The 17,107-nt window shown below is 39.7% G+C and overlaps 1 protein-coding gene across 1 annotated transcript in view; it reads right to left on the bottom strand.

Annotated features, from left to right (window-relative positions):
* hsf5 (heat shock transcription factor family member 5) overlaps positions 1 to 17,107 on the bottom strand; it is a 66,388-nt gene that overhangs the window by 24,249 nt on the left and 25,032 nt on the right. The window contains exon 3 of the mRNA XM_052035963.1: positions 16,854 to 16,951. Within this exon, the coding sequence (XP_051891923.1) occupies positions 16,854 to 16,951 (98 nt within the window). The remainder of the gene's footprint in view (positions 1 to 16,853; positions 16,952 to 17,107) is intronic.

Here is a 17,107-nt window from a genome sequence, read left to right as displayed (position 1 = left end):
TTCTGAAGATATTAATGGAAAATTAATGCCCATTTCTTAAATAATTCTAATTTATTTGTATAATATATCACAATGACCTATGGTATTACAACAAAATATACATGGTGGCCCAGCAGTTAGCATTGTGGCCTCACTGCTCCAGGAACCTGGGTTTAATCCTGAGCTCAAGAGCTGTCTGAGAGGAGTTTTCATATTCTCCCTTTTATTGTGCTGGCAGGCTAATGGCAAAGGAATCAAAGAGGAGCTGATGTGAGGGGAGCTGAAGAGCGAGTAACTGCCCTTGATATCAAGGTAGCTTTTGATCATGTATGGCATGAAGGAGCCCCGGCTAAACTGGAGTCAAAGGGAACAGGGGGATAATGCTCCACAGGTTGGAAACATCCCTAGCACAAAGAAAGATGGTTCTGGTGGTGGAGATCAATAACCTCAGCCATAGGGCATCTCTGCAGGAGTTTTGCGGGATTGTATCTTAGGACCAACCATCCTCAGCTGCTTCATCAATGACTTCCATCAGTCATAAGGTCAGAAGTAGGAATGTTCACTGTTCATTGCACAATATTCAGCACCATTTACGACTCTTCAGATAACAAAGCAGACTACACCGAATGCAGTAAGACCTGGAAGATATCCAGGCCTGGGCTGACAGGTGGTAAATAACACTTACGCCACATAAGTGCTAGGTAATAACAATATCCAACAAGAAAGTATTCAGCTATCACCCCCTGATATTCAATGGCATTGCTATCACTGAATCCCCCACTATCAATATTCTGGCGGTTATCATTGACCAGAAACTGAACTGGAATAGTCATAACAACAATGTGGCTACAAGAGTAAGTCAGAGGCTAGGAATTCTGCAGCGAGTAACTCACCTCCTAACTCCCCAAAGGCTGTCCACCATCTATAAGGCTCGAGTCAGGAGTGTGATGGAATACTCTCCATGTACCTGGACAAATGCAGCTATAACAACACTCAAGAAGATCAAAACTATACAGGACATAGAAGCCTGCTTGATAGGTGCCCTAACCACAGCCATTCACTCAGTCAACCACTGACACACAGTAGCAGCAGTTTGCACCATCTACGGGATTCATTACAGCAATTCACCAAGACTCCTTTTCAGCACCTTCCAAATCCATGGCCTCTACCAGCTAGAAGGACAAGGACGGCAAAAGCATGGGAAGACCATCACCTGGATATTGCACTCCAAGCCACACACCATCTTGACGTGGAAATATGTTGCCGTTCCTTCACCATCTCTGGGTCAAAATTCTGGAACTCCCTCCCTAATAGTATTGTCGGTATATCCACACCTCAAGGGTTGCAGCAGTTCAAGAAGGCAGCTCGGCACCACATCCTCAAGGGCAATTAGGGATGGTAATTAAATGCTGGCTTAGCTTGCAAAGCCTACATTCCTTGAAAGAATAATAATAAAAAAATGTGTGAGCAGTATTACAGGAGAATATAGGGAACTTATGGGCCAAATGTCCTCCTTCTGTGATGCAATAAGTATGCCTTAGATGAATACCAGATGGATATATCTTATTTCCTTTTATCTTTTTTAGTGCTTCCCTTCGAGACAACCTGAGAGCTATTATCACAAAGTGATTACACAAGAGACAGCAAATGCTGGAACCTGGAGCAAAAAAACAACCTTCTGGAGAAACTCAACGGTTCAGGCTGCATCAGGACTGACGCAAAGTCTCGACCCAAAACGTCAACTATCCCTTTGCCTCCACAGATGCTGCCTGACCCTCTAAGCTCCTCCAGCAGTTTGTTTTTTTACATCACCAAGTGGTTGGCTGTTTGTGTTCTATAAAAGGTCACAGAGCAATTTTGGCATTATTGCCATGGATTATTGATTATGGCAGGGAGCTGATGCTGGCTGATTCTCTGTAGCTTATTTCTAGACAACCTGGTGTTGATTCCTTTGTTTCAATGGAGGGGGACTCTGACAGTGAAAAACAGAGTTCTTTAGATTGGCTTCAGCTGTTGCTATTCCATTAGGTCTGTACGCTTGCCTCAATTGATCAATAGGATGATTGGGCATATAGTGGAATGCACTAAAATATTCTGATGTGGGTGGTCTGGGAGGCTGTTTCCTTTTTCTAATCTACTGCTTTGGCAGCAGTAGATATTGATTAGTCCCTGCTCACTTCTGCACCGCAAGTCTGTGATAAATTCTAATAAAGTTGCAACATGCTCCAGTAGCCCATGGACTCAAGAATTACACTTAGCAGTTTTGAACATTTTTTGACATGGACCTCAAAGCCTTCATATAGGTTTTTTGATTTTCTTCAACTTACACTGGAAAAGTGGTAAATCCTCCCACTTCCCACTTGAACTTCTTTGTCTTTGTGAACCATCTGTCTCCTCAACTGCTGCAACACTATCCAATTCCCATTGGAATGCAAATGCATGTAACATAGGGTATGGCAGTGAAGGGATTTTTATTTGATTCATGGACACATGGCTTCAGGAACTTCAGAGTGGCTTGGCCCTGATCATAATATTGTATGTCATCATAATGAGCGAGGATGGCATTTATTTCTTAGTGTTCTTCCTCCATCCATTGTCCTAATTGACGTGCATGGTTTCAGCCTTTCCCAAAGACCAAAGATTATCCAAAGGGTTAAAATATTTAGCATTGGTTCCTAAGGAAATGACAGTTGCCATAAATGCCAGAATCCATCCTCTTAGGCAATCCCTTGAGATTAAAGGTGATTTACTTCCAGTTCAGTCTTGTAGGTTCTGATGTGGCTAATGAGGCTAATGTGGGATCCACAGACTCTTCCACAGATGGAACAGATGGTGGATGATGGAATGCATGAGTGAGTACTTTGTGCTACCTATATTTCTGCTGTTTGGGAAGGGTCTCTGTCTACTCTGAATGTATGGCCTTGCGGTTCCTATCCTCCTGACTTCTGAATGTTCTTTCTTCACTTTGAGTAGTCATGGGCCAAAGATCTCCAGGATGTTTCATTTTTTTAAAGGAAACTTTAAGTACATTCTCTTCCCTGACGGAGCTTAAGATATGTATCTGTTTCAGGCGTTTAGTGTTGGCCATGTGAATGATGTGGCTTGCCCAAGTTGCCAAATGAATGTAGCTAGGGCCTGAATGGTGGAGATGTTGGCCTGAAAGATGGTGTGGCATTTGTTCACATTCCTTCCAGTGAATTCGGAGGATTTTGTGGAGCCAGCATTGGTGGTATTTTTGCAATGCCTTGAAGTTCTTGTTCTTGATAGTCCAGTTCTCAGAAACATGTGGGAGGATAGGGATCACTGCTGACCAGTAGACCATAAGTTTTGTGCTAGGCTGAGGGCTTGATCTTTAAATGCCCTCTTCATCAGCTGATCAGACACTGTGCTGACACTTTGAAGGCTGTGGTGAATTTCATCATTAATGTCTGCATTTTCTGAGAATTGGCTCTTGAGATATGGGAAGTGGACCATGTTTTTCAGGACCTCACTGTGAACCATTATTGTCAGTGGGTAGTGTACTGTTGCAGGGCCATATGTCATATCAAATACAGTTCCATCAAATAGACAAACATACTCCAACAGATGGAACAAGCAATGGGAAGGCATGCAGCAGTGGTATACTTCTTGATCATGTTCTTGAGCTAGTCAAGGTGTTCATCCATGGCTTTCATGGATCTATCTTGAAAAACAATCTCTCCTCTTCTCCTTTCTACATTCTGTTTTGTGCTGCCTGCTTTTAAGTTGATCTCAAATTAGTCACAGCTTTAGATAACACCCTCAACTCACCCATCCGGCTGTAAGAAAACATGGAGAAAGATAGACATCTCTTAGCCTGGCTACATGCTTAGTATCTGACTAGTTTTTGAAGGGCAGTTATTTAAACAAAGAAGATCTGAATGACACCTGACCCAACCATTTATTAATTCTGCTCTGCTATATTGACTATTTTCTGGTCCATTAATAACTTATGTAAAGAATTTGTAGTGTACATTATGAGGACATGCTAAGATACTTAGTGAACACAAACAGGATGTTACTCAGTATGCGTGGAATTGCTTAAATGTGAACTGGCTACGAAGAAACCATACACTCTTAATAAGTTTCTAATGTCTTTGCAATTTTTCACAATAATAAACCTATTAACTCTTATTTACTTTTATACCATTTCTTACAGGTAGATCTAGAGTTAAGAAGGTCTTTTCTCTTGATTAGCTGCCTCTGTCACCTGCCCATACAATGGAAATTTTTGAGAAGAGGAGAGAAATATGGGAGAGCCAGTCATGCTCTATGAAAGTCAATTGACCAAGCCAAGAAATTGTGTATTCATCTCCTATTGCCCAAGGTTGTTGCTAAAGTTTGCAGTTAGAATGGGCATCTTAAAAGGTGCACTGTAATTACATGCATCCTAGCAGATTACTTCCAATTTATATAATGCTAATCATTACTCCAATGGATTTGTATGGGGCTTGGCTCAGGAAACTGCAGTGTTAATTTCTTTCAAAATGGTTAATAGTCACAGTCATTTTTCATTATTCTTGTGCAATTCGTGTTGGAATTTGCAATTGGAATTCTAAATGGAGTTTCTTGGTCTATCTTTAAATTTTCAAGTTAGTGAGTAAAGCTTAGCAATTACACAAAGTTTTGTTTTGTGAACAATTCACTTTAGAATGTATATTAAGTTAGAAAAGCAGCTAAATGTACAGCACTTACCAGATATAAAATTGACATTGAAGAGCAGTGGCTCATTATGGAAGTGAAATGAAAATCAAACAGCTTCCTTATTGGGAAAATGAATGCTCAGTGCTATTTTCACACTTGAGCAAAAATCAGAAACACTGATCTCTTTCCTCATTTTAATTGTTCTTCCTTGTGAAAAGATTATATTTGAAGCTTCTCATCCAGTTGATACCTGTATAGTGATGATTGTTGAATTAGCTGAATTATCACCGGTGTTTTGTTGGACCATGAGGAAATGAAAACATCTTAATTTCTAACAGTTGTCAAACACAGAGACATAAACACCCCCACACACCAGTCCATAGTCCAGTTCAGAGCATTGGTGTATGCCCCACCTTCTCCAAGTGGAGATCATGTGTGCTGCTCTGTAGCGTGGTTTATTTGACATTTGCTGCATACTGGTCTCCATTGTAATTCCAAGGTGTGTGAATAGCTGCTACAGTCATTCTGGGTGGGACAGGCAGAGGCTTCTCTAAGTGTTTGGGATGATAGTTTCATGGTATATAGTTGGAGAATGGCAACCAATGCATGTATTGAGTCAACACTGGATCACAGTGAAAGGTCTAGGTGGTTATTGGGAGCTGCAATGCCGCAGACTGCTTTTCTTTGAATAAGATAGAGCATTCTTCAGTGCCTTTTAAGCTGCAAGTAGAGACCATTAATGATTGTTATTGAAGCTGCACTCAGAGGAAGTAGAGAGCAGTGATGTTGGTGAGACTTCAATGGTACAGATTGCCATTGCTGGCACCGTTGTGGTGTGGTTACAAATTCTTGCCGCATTCAAGCACAAATTAGTTCTCTGAGTCCTAAAATAGTGGAGTGAATTTTAGGCTCAGAAGGTGCACTCTGATCTTCCTTCATCGCTGACTGGACACCTCCATTCTTTGTTTCCTTACATGCTTTATCTGGGGCACTACATAGCTGGAGTTTATCACTGTCTGAACTTCCAGGAAGCTCAAAAGCTTGGTAAATCTGGATGTCTGGATGAATTGCCCTCTCTTTGAGAAGACAGTATCCTGAATCCTTTATGCTGCAAACTGTGACATGTATCAGTTGCCACCACCTGGAATGATCTGGATCTTAAAGAGTTAAGAATGGCTGTGACCTTCACCTCTAAGGGCAGAGCAGGCTTGGCACAGGTGTAGCAGTAGGTTATCCTGGTCAGAAAAAACTCTAGATATCATGGCCTTTGGATACATAGTTCTTTGGACACAGGACATAGGAGCATGGTTCATGGTGGATTAGGCTAGAGACCTTCTCTTCCTTTTTCCTTGGCCTTCTATGAGGGAGACTTTGCTTTTGGCCCCTCCTCTTCTGCTCCTGGTTATACTGAAGGCCCAGCAAGGATCGTAACTAAGGAACCCTTTTTTAGGTAACATGCAGATGACCATCTCTGCTATGTTCAGAGCACTCCTAAGTTGTGTGAGCAGAACTCCAATGAAACTAATTCCAAATGATGCCCGTATAAATCTGTAAGTAATAAGATGTACCATGAAATAATATAAGTCTAGTGCTTGTCCCTATTGTTCATACTGCTTTCCTTTGCATGACCTAGGTTGAGTGCTGATTACACATACACAAAGGGGAGAAGTTCAATGACCATTTCTTATGGATTGATGTCACTCACCCCTGTGTGCACCCTGAGTTTGTGTGTGTGGGTGTGCTTGTGTGTTTCACATGACTGAACATTATATTAATTAGAAGCAATAATCGAAATTAAATTTCTTTGGCCCTTTGTAAAGCAGGAGCTTAGAAAATAAAGTCAGTACAATTTTGTTAACAGCAAATAATTCTAACTTAGCTGCAACTCTTTTGATAAATTGGAGAATTGCCTAGGTATGTCCTTTCCACAAAATTTAGAACAAATCCAGTCCAGTTAATTATTAACCCATTAGCCTCTTCCTGAAATGAGAGGTGACATTGACAGCGTTATGTGGAACTTACTCACCAAAAACCTGCTCACTGATGCTTTGTTTAGGTTTTGCCAGGCCCCGGTCTGCTCCAGAACTTTTTTGCAGCCTTTGTCCAAATAGAGGTAAAGGAACTTAATTTCTCAGTTGAGGTAAGAGAGACTGCTCTTGACATCTTGGCCAAATTTGATAGAGTGTGGCACCATGGAGCTTTAGTAATTCTGATGTCATGGGGTTCGGGGTAAATGGTCCACTGGCTAGTGCAAAAAAATAATTGTGATTGTCAGAGGCAAATCATCTCTGCCCAAAGTCATACTATAGGAGTCTAGAATGACTCCTATAGTCATTCTAGAATGATCTGGAAGTTAAGGAATTAAGGGTGGCTGTGACCTTCACCTCTATGGGCAAAGCCTTAATTTGAACCATCCTTAGCTGCTTCATCAATGACCTTCCTTAAATCATACATTCAGAAGTGGGAATATTCGCTAACGATTCCATGTATTTGGTTCCACTCACAATTTCTCAGATTGTGAAGCAGTCTGTTTTCACATGGCCAATATCAAGATTTGGACAGAGAACTGGCAAATAATATTCATGATACAAAAGTGCACAACAATGACCAGAACCAAAAATAGTGATTCATCATTGCCCCTTGACATGACCAATGATAAATTACCCACTGTAAACTTCCTGAGGGGTGAGGTCACAATTGACCAGGAATTTGACTTACTCAGTCACTAAAAATTTTGGGTCTAAAGAAAAGATATTCTGGCAAATGACTAACCTGTTAAGCCCCAAAGCCTTTCTACCCTTCACAAGGCATGTCAGAGGTATGACGGAATACTTTTCACTTGCCTGGGTTAATGCAGTCCAGTAAAACTCAGGAAACTCAGCATCTTTCATGACAATGTAGCCTGGTTGATCAGAACACCATGTATTTTGTTTAATGTATATCACCTATAGATTGTACTACAACAACTTGACATGGCTTCCTCTACAGCGTCTACCAAAATCATGACTTATATAATATCATGGGCAGCAGCTCCATGAGAATGCCATCACCTTCAATTTTCCCCCCAATTCACATGCAATCCATGAATTGGTAATATATTGGCATGCCTTCACCATCCTTGAGTCAGAATCTTGAAGTTCTTTAGTTGATACTGGTGTAGGAACACCTTTACCATATTGGCAAGAGTGGTTTACACAGGAAGCTGAAAAGGCAATGAGTGATGGGCAATAAATAATGTCTTTTCCTATGACGCCTACAACTCATGAATGAATTTTTGACTTACATGATATGGTTATTCATTGTTTAAGAAGATTGCTAAGTGTAGTGTGGTTAATTTTGTGTATGTTTTAGCTAAAGCACTTTATAACAGAAATGCAGTGAACCAAATGGAGGGCAGTAATAGGGTTCAGGGGAATATAGACAGATATACAAAGTTGATAAAATGTAATGTTACAAATTGAAAATGAAACATTTTGGCAAGAAAAATGAAGAAGGCAACATAAAGTAAATGCTACAATTTTAAAGAGGTGCAGGAACAGAAAGGGAACATACCTAATTTTTGTAGATGGCAAAAGAAGTTGAAATAAAAAAAGGCAAAGAAATTGCAGATGTTGGAAATATGAAATAAGAAACAAAAAACTGAACTGTTTTTTCTCTTTTCCACAAACCTGACAAAGGGTCATTGACTTGAAATGTTTGTTCTGTTTCTCTCTTGACAGATGCTGCCTGATCTGCTGAGTTTTCTTTCTCTTTCCAGCAGAGAAGAAAGATTTGATGGAGGGATTCAAAATCACAAATAAATTTTGACACATCAAATGGGTAGAAAATGTTTCCATTGGCATAAATTCAACCATTAGAGGACATTGTTGTAAGATGAATGGCAGAAGAACCAGAGGTGATATGAAGACTTTAAGTATCAAGGTATTTTTTTAATCTAAAGGATAGTTAAAACAGATTCAACAGTAACTTTCCAAAGGGAACTGGATGAACACTTGAAAAGTAAGCATTTGCTATGGTGAAAGAATAGGGAATAATCGGATGACTCTGCCAGAGCCATTTCAGGCACAGCAGGCCATATGATATGCTGATTCAATTCACCCAGATTTTGCATCTCAAAGCTTCTCAGCAGATAGGTTTGGCGCTTGCACAACAAGTTCTTAGCTCTATTTAATTCAATTAAAATTCAAATAATAATTGAAGTTTTTCCACAATGAATTCAGTGTTGCAGCACTTGCACTGTGGCACAGGTAGTAGACCTAGACCTCACGACACCAGACACCTGGTTTCAATCCCAACCTTGGGTGCTGTGTGAAATTTGCACATTCTTCTTGTGATCACATGGGGTTCTTGCAGATGCTCTGGTTTACTTCCACATCCCAAAGATATGCAGGTCAGTGGCTTAATTGGCCACTGTAAGTTGCCCCTTATGTGTAGGGTGGGGGGAGGGGGTTGTGTTGGTAGTTAACGAAAGTGTGGGAAGAATAGAAAATGGGATTAATGGATGATCAGCATGGACTTGATTGACCTGCATTGGGGCAGCACCTCATCTTCTGTCAGGGAATGCTTCAGCCTTCTGAACTTAATATTGAACTCTACCACTTGATAATTTAATTTCTCTAACTGTATCAGTCACCCATCTGTGATATTAGCCTGTGTGATTATTTCTCCTGTTGTTCTTTACCCTTTTTTCCTCTGGGAGTGGAAGACATGCCCAGCTTGACCTGCTGGACATGTCTTCCTGCTCTGTATTTTGCAACTCCTATATTCTTTTGTCTATGTTTTCGCTCTCTAACTGCTTCCATGCAATTATTGAACAGATAACCTTGTTTACAGTTTATCCCCATGGTCACCCTGGCTTTACCACATCAGAGACGTCCACCCTCCTTTCAGTTTACCAAGTTTCTTCTGTGTCCTTCCCACTTTTGATGAAGAGTCTTTGACTTGAAACATTAGCTCTGTTTCTTTCCTCACATATGTGGCCTGACCTGCTAATTGTTTCCAGAATTTTCTGATTTTATTTTAGATTTCCAGCATTTGCAGTTTTTTCTTGATTTTCAGTTTCTTCTCTGTCCTGAATTGTCAGCCACTTATTTCTGTAGTTCTACATATCCCAGAAAAGGAAACATCAAGTCTACATCTATCCTATAAAGCCCCTTAAAAATTTTGGATATTTTGATGAGAACACCTCTTATTCTTGTAAAATATGGTATAGGCTTAGCCTCTACTCAGAAAACAAACCTGCAAGCTAAAGAATCAATTTAGTGAACATTTATTGCACTTCTTCTATCCTTGCTTAGGAAGGGAGAGAAGACAAGATGTGGTCTCACCAGGGCTTCTATAGCGAGACTAAGACATCTCTACTCTTGTACTCAATTCCTTTCGCAACAAATTCATTTTGGCCTTTTGTACCATTTGCTTTCCAACTGCTCAAACAACCTACATATTAACTTGGAGGCAAAGGCAACTGAAGGTGCTGTAACCTGGAGCAAAAATCAAACTGCTGGAGGAACTCAGCGGGTCAGGCAGCATTTGTGGAGGGAGAGGGATGGTTGATGTTTCGAGTCGAGACCCTGTATCAGGACTCTTTTTTTTAACCAAAGTAGATGACCTCACATTTTTGCACATTATATTTCATCTCCATGTCCTTTCCCATTCACTTACCCTGGCCAACTTCCATAAAGCCCCTCTCCATCTTGCTAACAACCCACACTTCTACCAAGATTTGTATTATCATAAAACTTACATTTAATCCCCTCATCCAAATAATTGCTATAGACTGTGAACAGCTGGGGACCAAACACTGACACTGAGGCATTGTCTTCCAACTCAAAAATGATCTCTTTATTTCCACTCTCTATTTTCTATCCATTAACTATTTCTCATTCCAAGATGGTATAGTATCCCCAATTCTGTGTGCTCTAATCTCATTTAATAATCTCTTAGGTGGCAATTTATTGAAGCCCTTGTGAAAATCCAGTATAAATACATCACATCAAATAATTGACCCTTATCTTTTCTGCTTGTTACAATGTCAAAGAATTCTAACAGTTTTGTCAAACACGATTTCCCTTTCAAGAATCCATGTTGACTCTGCTCACATTAGTATTATTTCCCAAATGCTTTGTTACCACTTTCTCAGGTCAGATTCCAGCATTTTCTCTACTACTGATGGGTCTGTGGTTCTCTATTCATTCTCTCTCTCTCACCCCCCCCCCCACCTTTCTTAAATATTGGAGTTACATTTGCTTCTTCGCATTAGTGTGAACTGTTTGAGAATGTATTGAACTTTGGAAGATGACAATCAGTATCTTTATTGTCACCTTCTTCAAAATATGAGGATGCAGGTCATCAGGTGCTGAGGATTACTGCCTTTCATCCCCAGTGATTTCAACAATACTATTTTTTACTAATACAAATTTCTTTCAGCTCCTCATTTATTGTACACCTGTAGTCCTCCACTATTGCTGGGAGGTTTTCTCTGTCCTTCTGTGAAGGTAGACACAAAATAGAGCAAGACATTTAACTTCTCTGTTGTTTCCTTATTCACCAATACTATTTCTTCTGTCTCAATCTGTAAAGGACATCCATTAGCTTTAGTTACTGTTATCTTTTTCTTTTTACAAATCGATAGAAGCTCTTATACTTTGATTCTAAAATTCTGCCCAATTATACCATTGGTTTAGGGCACATGTAACATTCTGGGATATGCAAATGACTATGTGAATTTAAGAAAAATTACCTGGCACAATTTTATGTCCTGATTGTTAACTGCATTTTAAGTGGAAACTCCTGGTCCTCATATTTTACTGTGTGAATCAACACCAAGTGACTTTAAGATATTAGAGTATTTAGGAAACAATTACAGTGTGAAGTGGAAAGATAAGCTCAAAAGATGAACTTATGAGGCACCAAAAGGGGAAACTGCACCAATGGGTGTGACCAAACCTGTAGGGGGAATGCATTATTGCTGTCAGTTAGCAATATTAAAGGCAGTCTTGTGGCCTTCACAATTAAAAATTGACCAAGTTTCATGAAAAAATCATGAAGAATCAAAAAATATTTTAATGAACTTTTTGAAATGGAGTTGAAGAAAAAGTTGGAGGAGCTATTAACACAGAGGATGATGGATCAGATGGGAAACTGGGCAGAGCATTGACAGATGGAATTTAACCCAAGTGTGAGGTGATGTATTTTGGGAAGTCACGTAAGGGTAGAATAAATGCAGTAAATGGTTGAAAACCAAGTAATGTTGATGAACAAAGAGACCTTGCGGTACAAGTTCATAGTTCCCTGAAAGTGGCAATGCAGGTAGCTAGGGTAGGGAAGAAGGCATACGTCATGCTTGCCATCATAGGTCAGAGCATAGAATATAAGAAATGTGATGTCATGTTGCAACTTAATAAAATACTGGTAAGGCTGCACTTTGAAGTGATTGTGTTGGTGAGAGTGCAGAGGAGATTCACCTGGATGTTGACTGGATTGAAAGAGTTTATTTATAAGGGGAGATTGACTTGTCTGGGCCTTGAAGTAAAATATCAACCATGATATTATTGAATGATTGAGTGTGCGTGAGGAGCTGAATAGCCTACTCCTACTTCTATTTCTTATATTCTTACAATGGGCCAAATGCTGTAAGTTTCTATGATTCTGTCCCATGTATCTCCAGAAGCAATGCACATGGTAGTCTGTAAATGTGGTACTCGATTCTTTAACCTTCCCCTACTCCTCTTCATTCCATTTACACCTACAATCTTCTCTAATTTGCTATCGTCTGTGCAAGAAGGGCAGACCAATATTATTCTGGGGTATCCTTGTTGGTGAGTACTGAATGATAGATCCAGACCTACCCAGGCACCTAAAATTCATCTTTAATATTCTGATGTTTTGCAATATGACATACTTGATAGTCATGTGGCTCTTGTCATAGCTCTTCTCTCTTTCTCTGTGGGGCCTCTCACATGTTGTAAGCCAAGCTTGACATGGGTGGCTCTTTTCTCCTATATCTTAGAACAAAAATGTCTGCAATACTGGGCTGCCTGCATATAAAAGTATCATAACAGGTTACAGGGATTGTGACACACACCTGGATGAACCCTTTCTTGTGGTCAACAAATCTTACAGTTCATTACAACTTCTGGCTCCCGTGATGGTACATTGTATCTTTGGCCATCAAATCAGAGATGTGAAATGGAGTGCTTGTATATTTTAGCTATTTTCACCACAGGACAAGTTTACTTGTTACCCAGTCCAGGCAAACAATCCACTCATCATCTGTCTTGTACATTTATATGAATCAAAATGTAAAATGTTTTCCAAATCACTCTGGAATAAAGAAGACTTTATAAAATTGAGGGGAATGATGCATAGTCATGTGTAACTGGCATTCCAGCAGTTGGTGGGTCTATTACTATGGGCTTCAGAATCAACTATCATTTAATGTAGCAACCACTGACTGCAAGAACATTACTTTTCTGAGAGATTAAGGAAGCTGAACTGCTGTCTGTAAACTCTGTAAATTGGGCAGTGTCTGACTTGATCTTGGCCACCCTCCTGTGCACCTTTTTTGAAATACACTTCTCATCTACCTGTTATCACTGATGTGGGTGGTGATTACATTCTGATATACTGTCAAACAAATTCAGTGTGCTTTTACAAGCTTCCATTGCTTAGAGGAAGTTGGATTAACATATACTCTTTGCAAAATATTTGCCAGAAACAACTGAATCACAAGTTATAATAAATGGGCTTTTAGCCAGATGGAGCATATACTGGTTTAAACACCCAACTGAAATGCAGCTCAAATTGACCTCATTTCAAAGGTTGGTAAACTGACACTTTATTGATAAATTTAATGTTAACTAAAATTGAATTAAAAATACCTCATTAGTTCATTTTTCTTAGAGATGTTAAGAAGTTGCACATCGATTCTGTTGCAGAGGAGTCACACAAGGACTTGATGGCCAGGTGACAGAGAATGTTAGTAAATGACTGACTGAAGTATTGGAAAGCTTGTAAGAAAACCTGTGATCAGTGTCAAAGGGTAGGATCAAGTCTGACGCTGACTTAACACCACTAGCAGAACAGCTAACCTATCCTTTCCTTTAGGGCATATATAGAATACACTGTGTAGAGCATCTGTTGGATGATGTCACAGTATCAATTATTGTTTCAAACAAATACCTGTGTGGTTCAGACTGCTGCCATTACAGCTCTAGATCCCACTGCTGAATGGAAGTCCTACTACAATCTACTTATCTGTTCTCTAATAGATACAGATAAGTACTAAGGACCTTGTCCAATCCTCCCTCTCACCACTCTCCCTCAAGCTATTAAACCCCCTGTTTCTCTTGGTACACCTGCCCATATTGTTGTCCATATTCTGGCCCCCTACCCAAGTTTTGGCTACAGTCCAAGCTGAACTACTGCCTATGCCCCCGTTCACTCAATTATCTCTTATGTGCCAGTCACTTCGTTCGCATATTTAATACCAGACTCCTGAAACAAACACATTATTTGAGCTCTGACACAGGTGGACAAATGAAAAAATTCAAGGATGTTCTCAAAATTTCCATGAAAAGATGTTACATCTCTACTGACTTCTGACAAAGTGGAGAAGGAGCTTTGGGGATGGCACTGAGAAAACTGGGTTCATGCATTGGAAGCACAGAGAAGCCTCACATCAGCAGAAGGGGTGCACCAGTTTACCACCTGCCTGTCCCATCAGGAACCTCTTGCTCCATCTGTGGTAGAGTCTGTGGGTACCCCATTACCCTCATCAGTCAACCCAAAACCAAAAGATTTGGGTTGACTGAGACTAATGGGGTACCCACATCCATAACCAAATTGCTCTCAGGAACTCTGGCTTTTATCTGGCTCTAACTTTGCCATTTTTCATTTGCTATTAGTATTTTTTTGTACTAGTAAACTTTGCAATTGCCAGCCCACTTCCAAGCAGTCATTGGCATGATGTGCAATGATCCTTTAGTGTGACTTTGATGCAGATTGATTTCTAGGGTTGTTGCTTCTAAATCCATAGTTAAATAAAGCATTTTTCCTCTGTTTTTTGATTCGAGCCTCAGACATCTGTTTCCACTCTGCTTCTAGCACTTCTAATGGATCATGCATGGCATTTCAGATGCTCTATAGAGAGGCCCTTCTAGCATTTTGAGCAGATATAACATGGTGTTATACATAGAGTTCTCCTGGTATCCTGGCCAATACCCTCGAAGGACTGCATTAAAAAGGGATGATTTGGTCATTAGTCCATGCTCTTTGTGGGGCTTTGCTGTGTCTAAATTGTTTGCTGTGCTTCCTACAAATGACCATACTTCAAATATCAACCGTAAAGCACTCCATAATATCCTGAGGCTGTGAAAGACTATACAACTATGAATCCTGACTTCCTTTTAGATATAATAATAATAATAAAAATCAATTGGCACTTGGTTTAATACATCAACTGTCTTATTCATCTTCAATAATCTGGATAAAGTGTGGGGCAGTTTTTCATTTTATTTAACATATTAGTGTTTGCAGTGGCATGCTTTGTATTGATGTGGTGGAGATTGTTTATGGAAACTATATCATTACTGGCGGTATCAAGAACCACAAAAGAACACCAGTGGTCGTAAAAGAAGAGAGATCCAAGATCCAAGAGTCAGATTCCACTTAACATTCAATTAAAACTGATAAGTATATCTCACAGAATTTGAAGCAATTATGATTAATTAATTTTTTAAATTCTGACTGGCACAAAATGATGCATTTGGGCAGCTAAATAAGTAAAATGGAGCTAATGTTTCTGATTCATGTCTTTATCAACTTGAAACATTAACTGTATTTTTCTCTCTACATATGTTATCTGTCCCACTGAGTATTTCTTGAATTTTCTGTTTTATTTCAGATTTTTAACATCTGCAGTATTTTGCTTCTCAATCTGTAAAGTTACACTGTGCAAATTGACTGTGTACTTTGATTTTATATTTTACAGGAAATTCAGTGCAAATTATGGCATTGACAGTTGTATTGTGAAACAGTGCCTTAACCAGGAATGAAGATCTACATAAATCATCCAACCCTTATCTCCAGAAACTCTTCACTCTGCTATTTGAATCAAGCATTAATCAAACTCAAAGGTTTAACCTCTGTTCCAATAGGAGAAAGAGGATTCAAGATGAGCTTATTGTTCAGTTACATTTACAATATACCTTCTTTTAAACTATAGAATTTCACTCTATATAAATGATTTGGATGAAAATGTAGGTGGTCTGATTAGTAAGTTTGCAAATGACAAAAATTGGTGGAGCTGTGGAAAGTGAAGAAGGTTGTCAAAGGACATAGCAGATATAGATCAGTTGGAAATTTGGCGGTGAAGTGACAGATGGAGTTTAATCTGGACTATGATCTAGACTAGTGTGAGGTGGCATTTTGGGATGTCAAATGTAAGGGGAAAGTATACAGTAAATAGCATACAGTAAATAAATCTTAGAAGCATTAATGCATAGAAGGACCTTGGAGTGCAAGTCCATAGCTCCCTGAGAATGGCAATACAGGTGGATAAGGTGGTAAAGAAGGCTTATGACATGCTTGCCTTCATCGGTCAGGGCATTGAGTATAAAAGTTGGCAAGTCATGTTGCAGTTAAGTAAAACGTTGGTTAGGCCATATTTGGAGCATTGTGTGCAGTTCTGGTCGCAACACTATAGAAAAGATGTGGAGGCTTTAGAGAAGGTGCAGAAGAGGTTCACCAGGATGTTGCTTTGATTAGAATGTATTATCTATATCTAGTGGTAGGACAAACTTGGGTTGTTTTCGCTGGAGTGTCAAAGGCTGAGTGGGGACCTGATAGAAGTATATAAAATTATTAAAGGCATGCAAAGGGTAGATAGTCAAAGTCTTTCTCAGGTTGGAAATGTTATATACTAGACTACATTGGTTTAAGGAGAGAGGGGGAAAGTTTAGAGGAGATGCGTTAGTCAAGTTTTTTAAACAGTGGTAGGTGCCTGGAACACGCTACCAGGGGAGGTGGTAGAAGCAGATATGATAACAATGTATAAGAAGGATTTAGATAGACACAAGAACAGGCAGGTAATAGAGGGATTATGGACCATATACAGGCAGATGGAATTAGTTACATTGACATCATGGTTGGTGCAGACATGGTGGGCCAAAGGGCCTGTTCCTTTGCTCTACTGTACTGTTCTATGAACGCACCTGATAATAGTTGTAGTTAGGATAAGAAGAGGTGTTTGTATTTGGACAACCTGTCAGTGGATCCAGGTGGGAGTTAGGAGGACAGCACTGCAAGACAGCTAGAAAAAGAAAACCCTTGTCAGTAAAATGCTTTAAAATATCATGTGACAGTTTTCACAAGGGCATATTGGCCCAAATCACCTGCAAACCACTTATTACCCATGCTTGATAGTCTTCTCCTTGCAGAACCCTTTTTTACCTTGAGCAGGATGTCT

Source organism: Pristis pectinata, chromosome 21 (assembly GCF_009764475.1).
Source record: "Pristis pectinata isolate sPriPec2 chromosome 21, sPriPec2.1.pri, whole genome shotgun sequence".
Taxonomy (NCBI): Eukaryota; Metazoa; Chordata; class Chondrichthyes; order Rhinopristiformes; family Pristidae; genus Pristis; species Pristis pectinata.
Note: the sequence above shows the minus strand (reverse complement) of the source record. Positions and strands in the feature narration are given on the sequence as shown.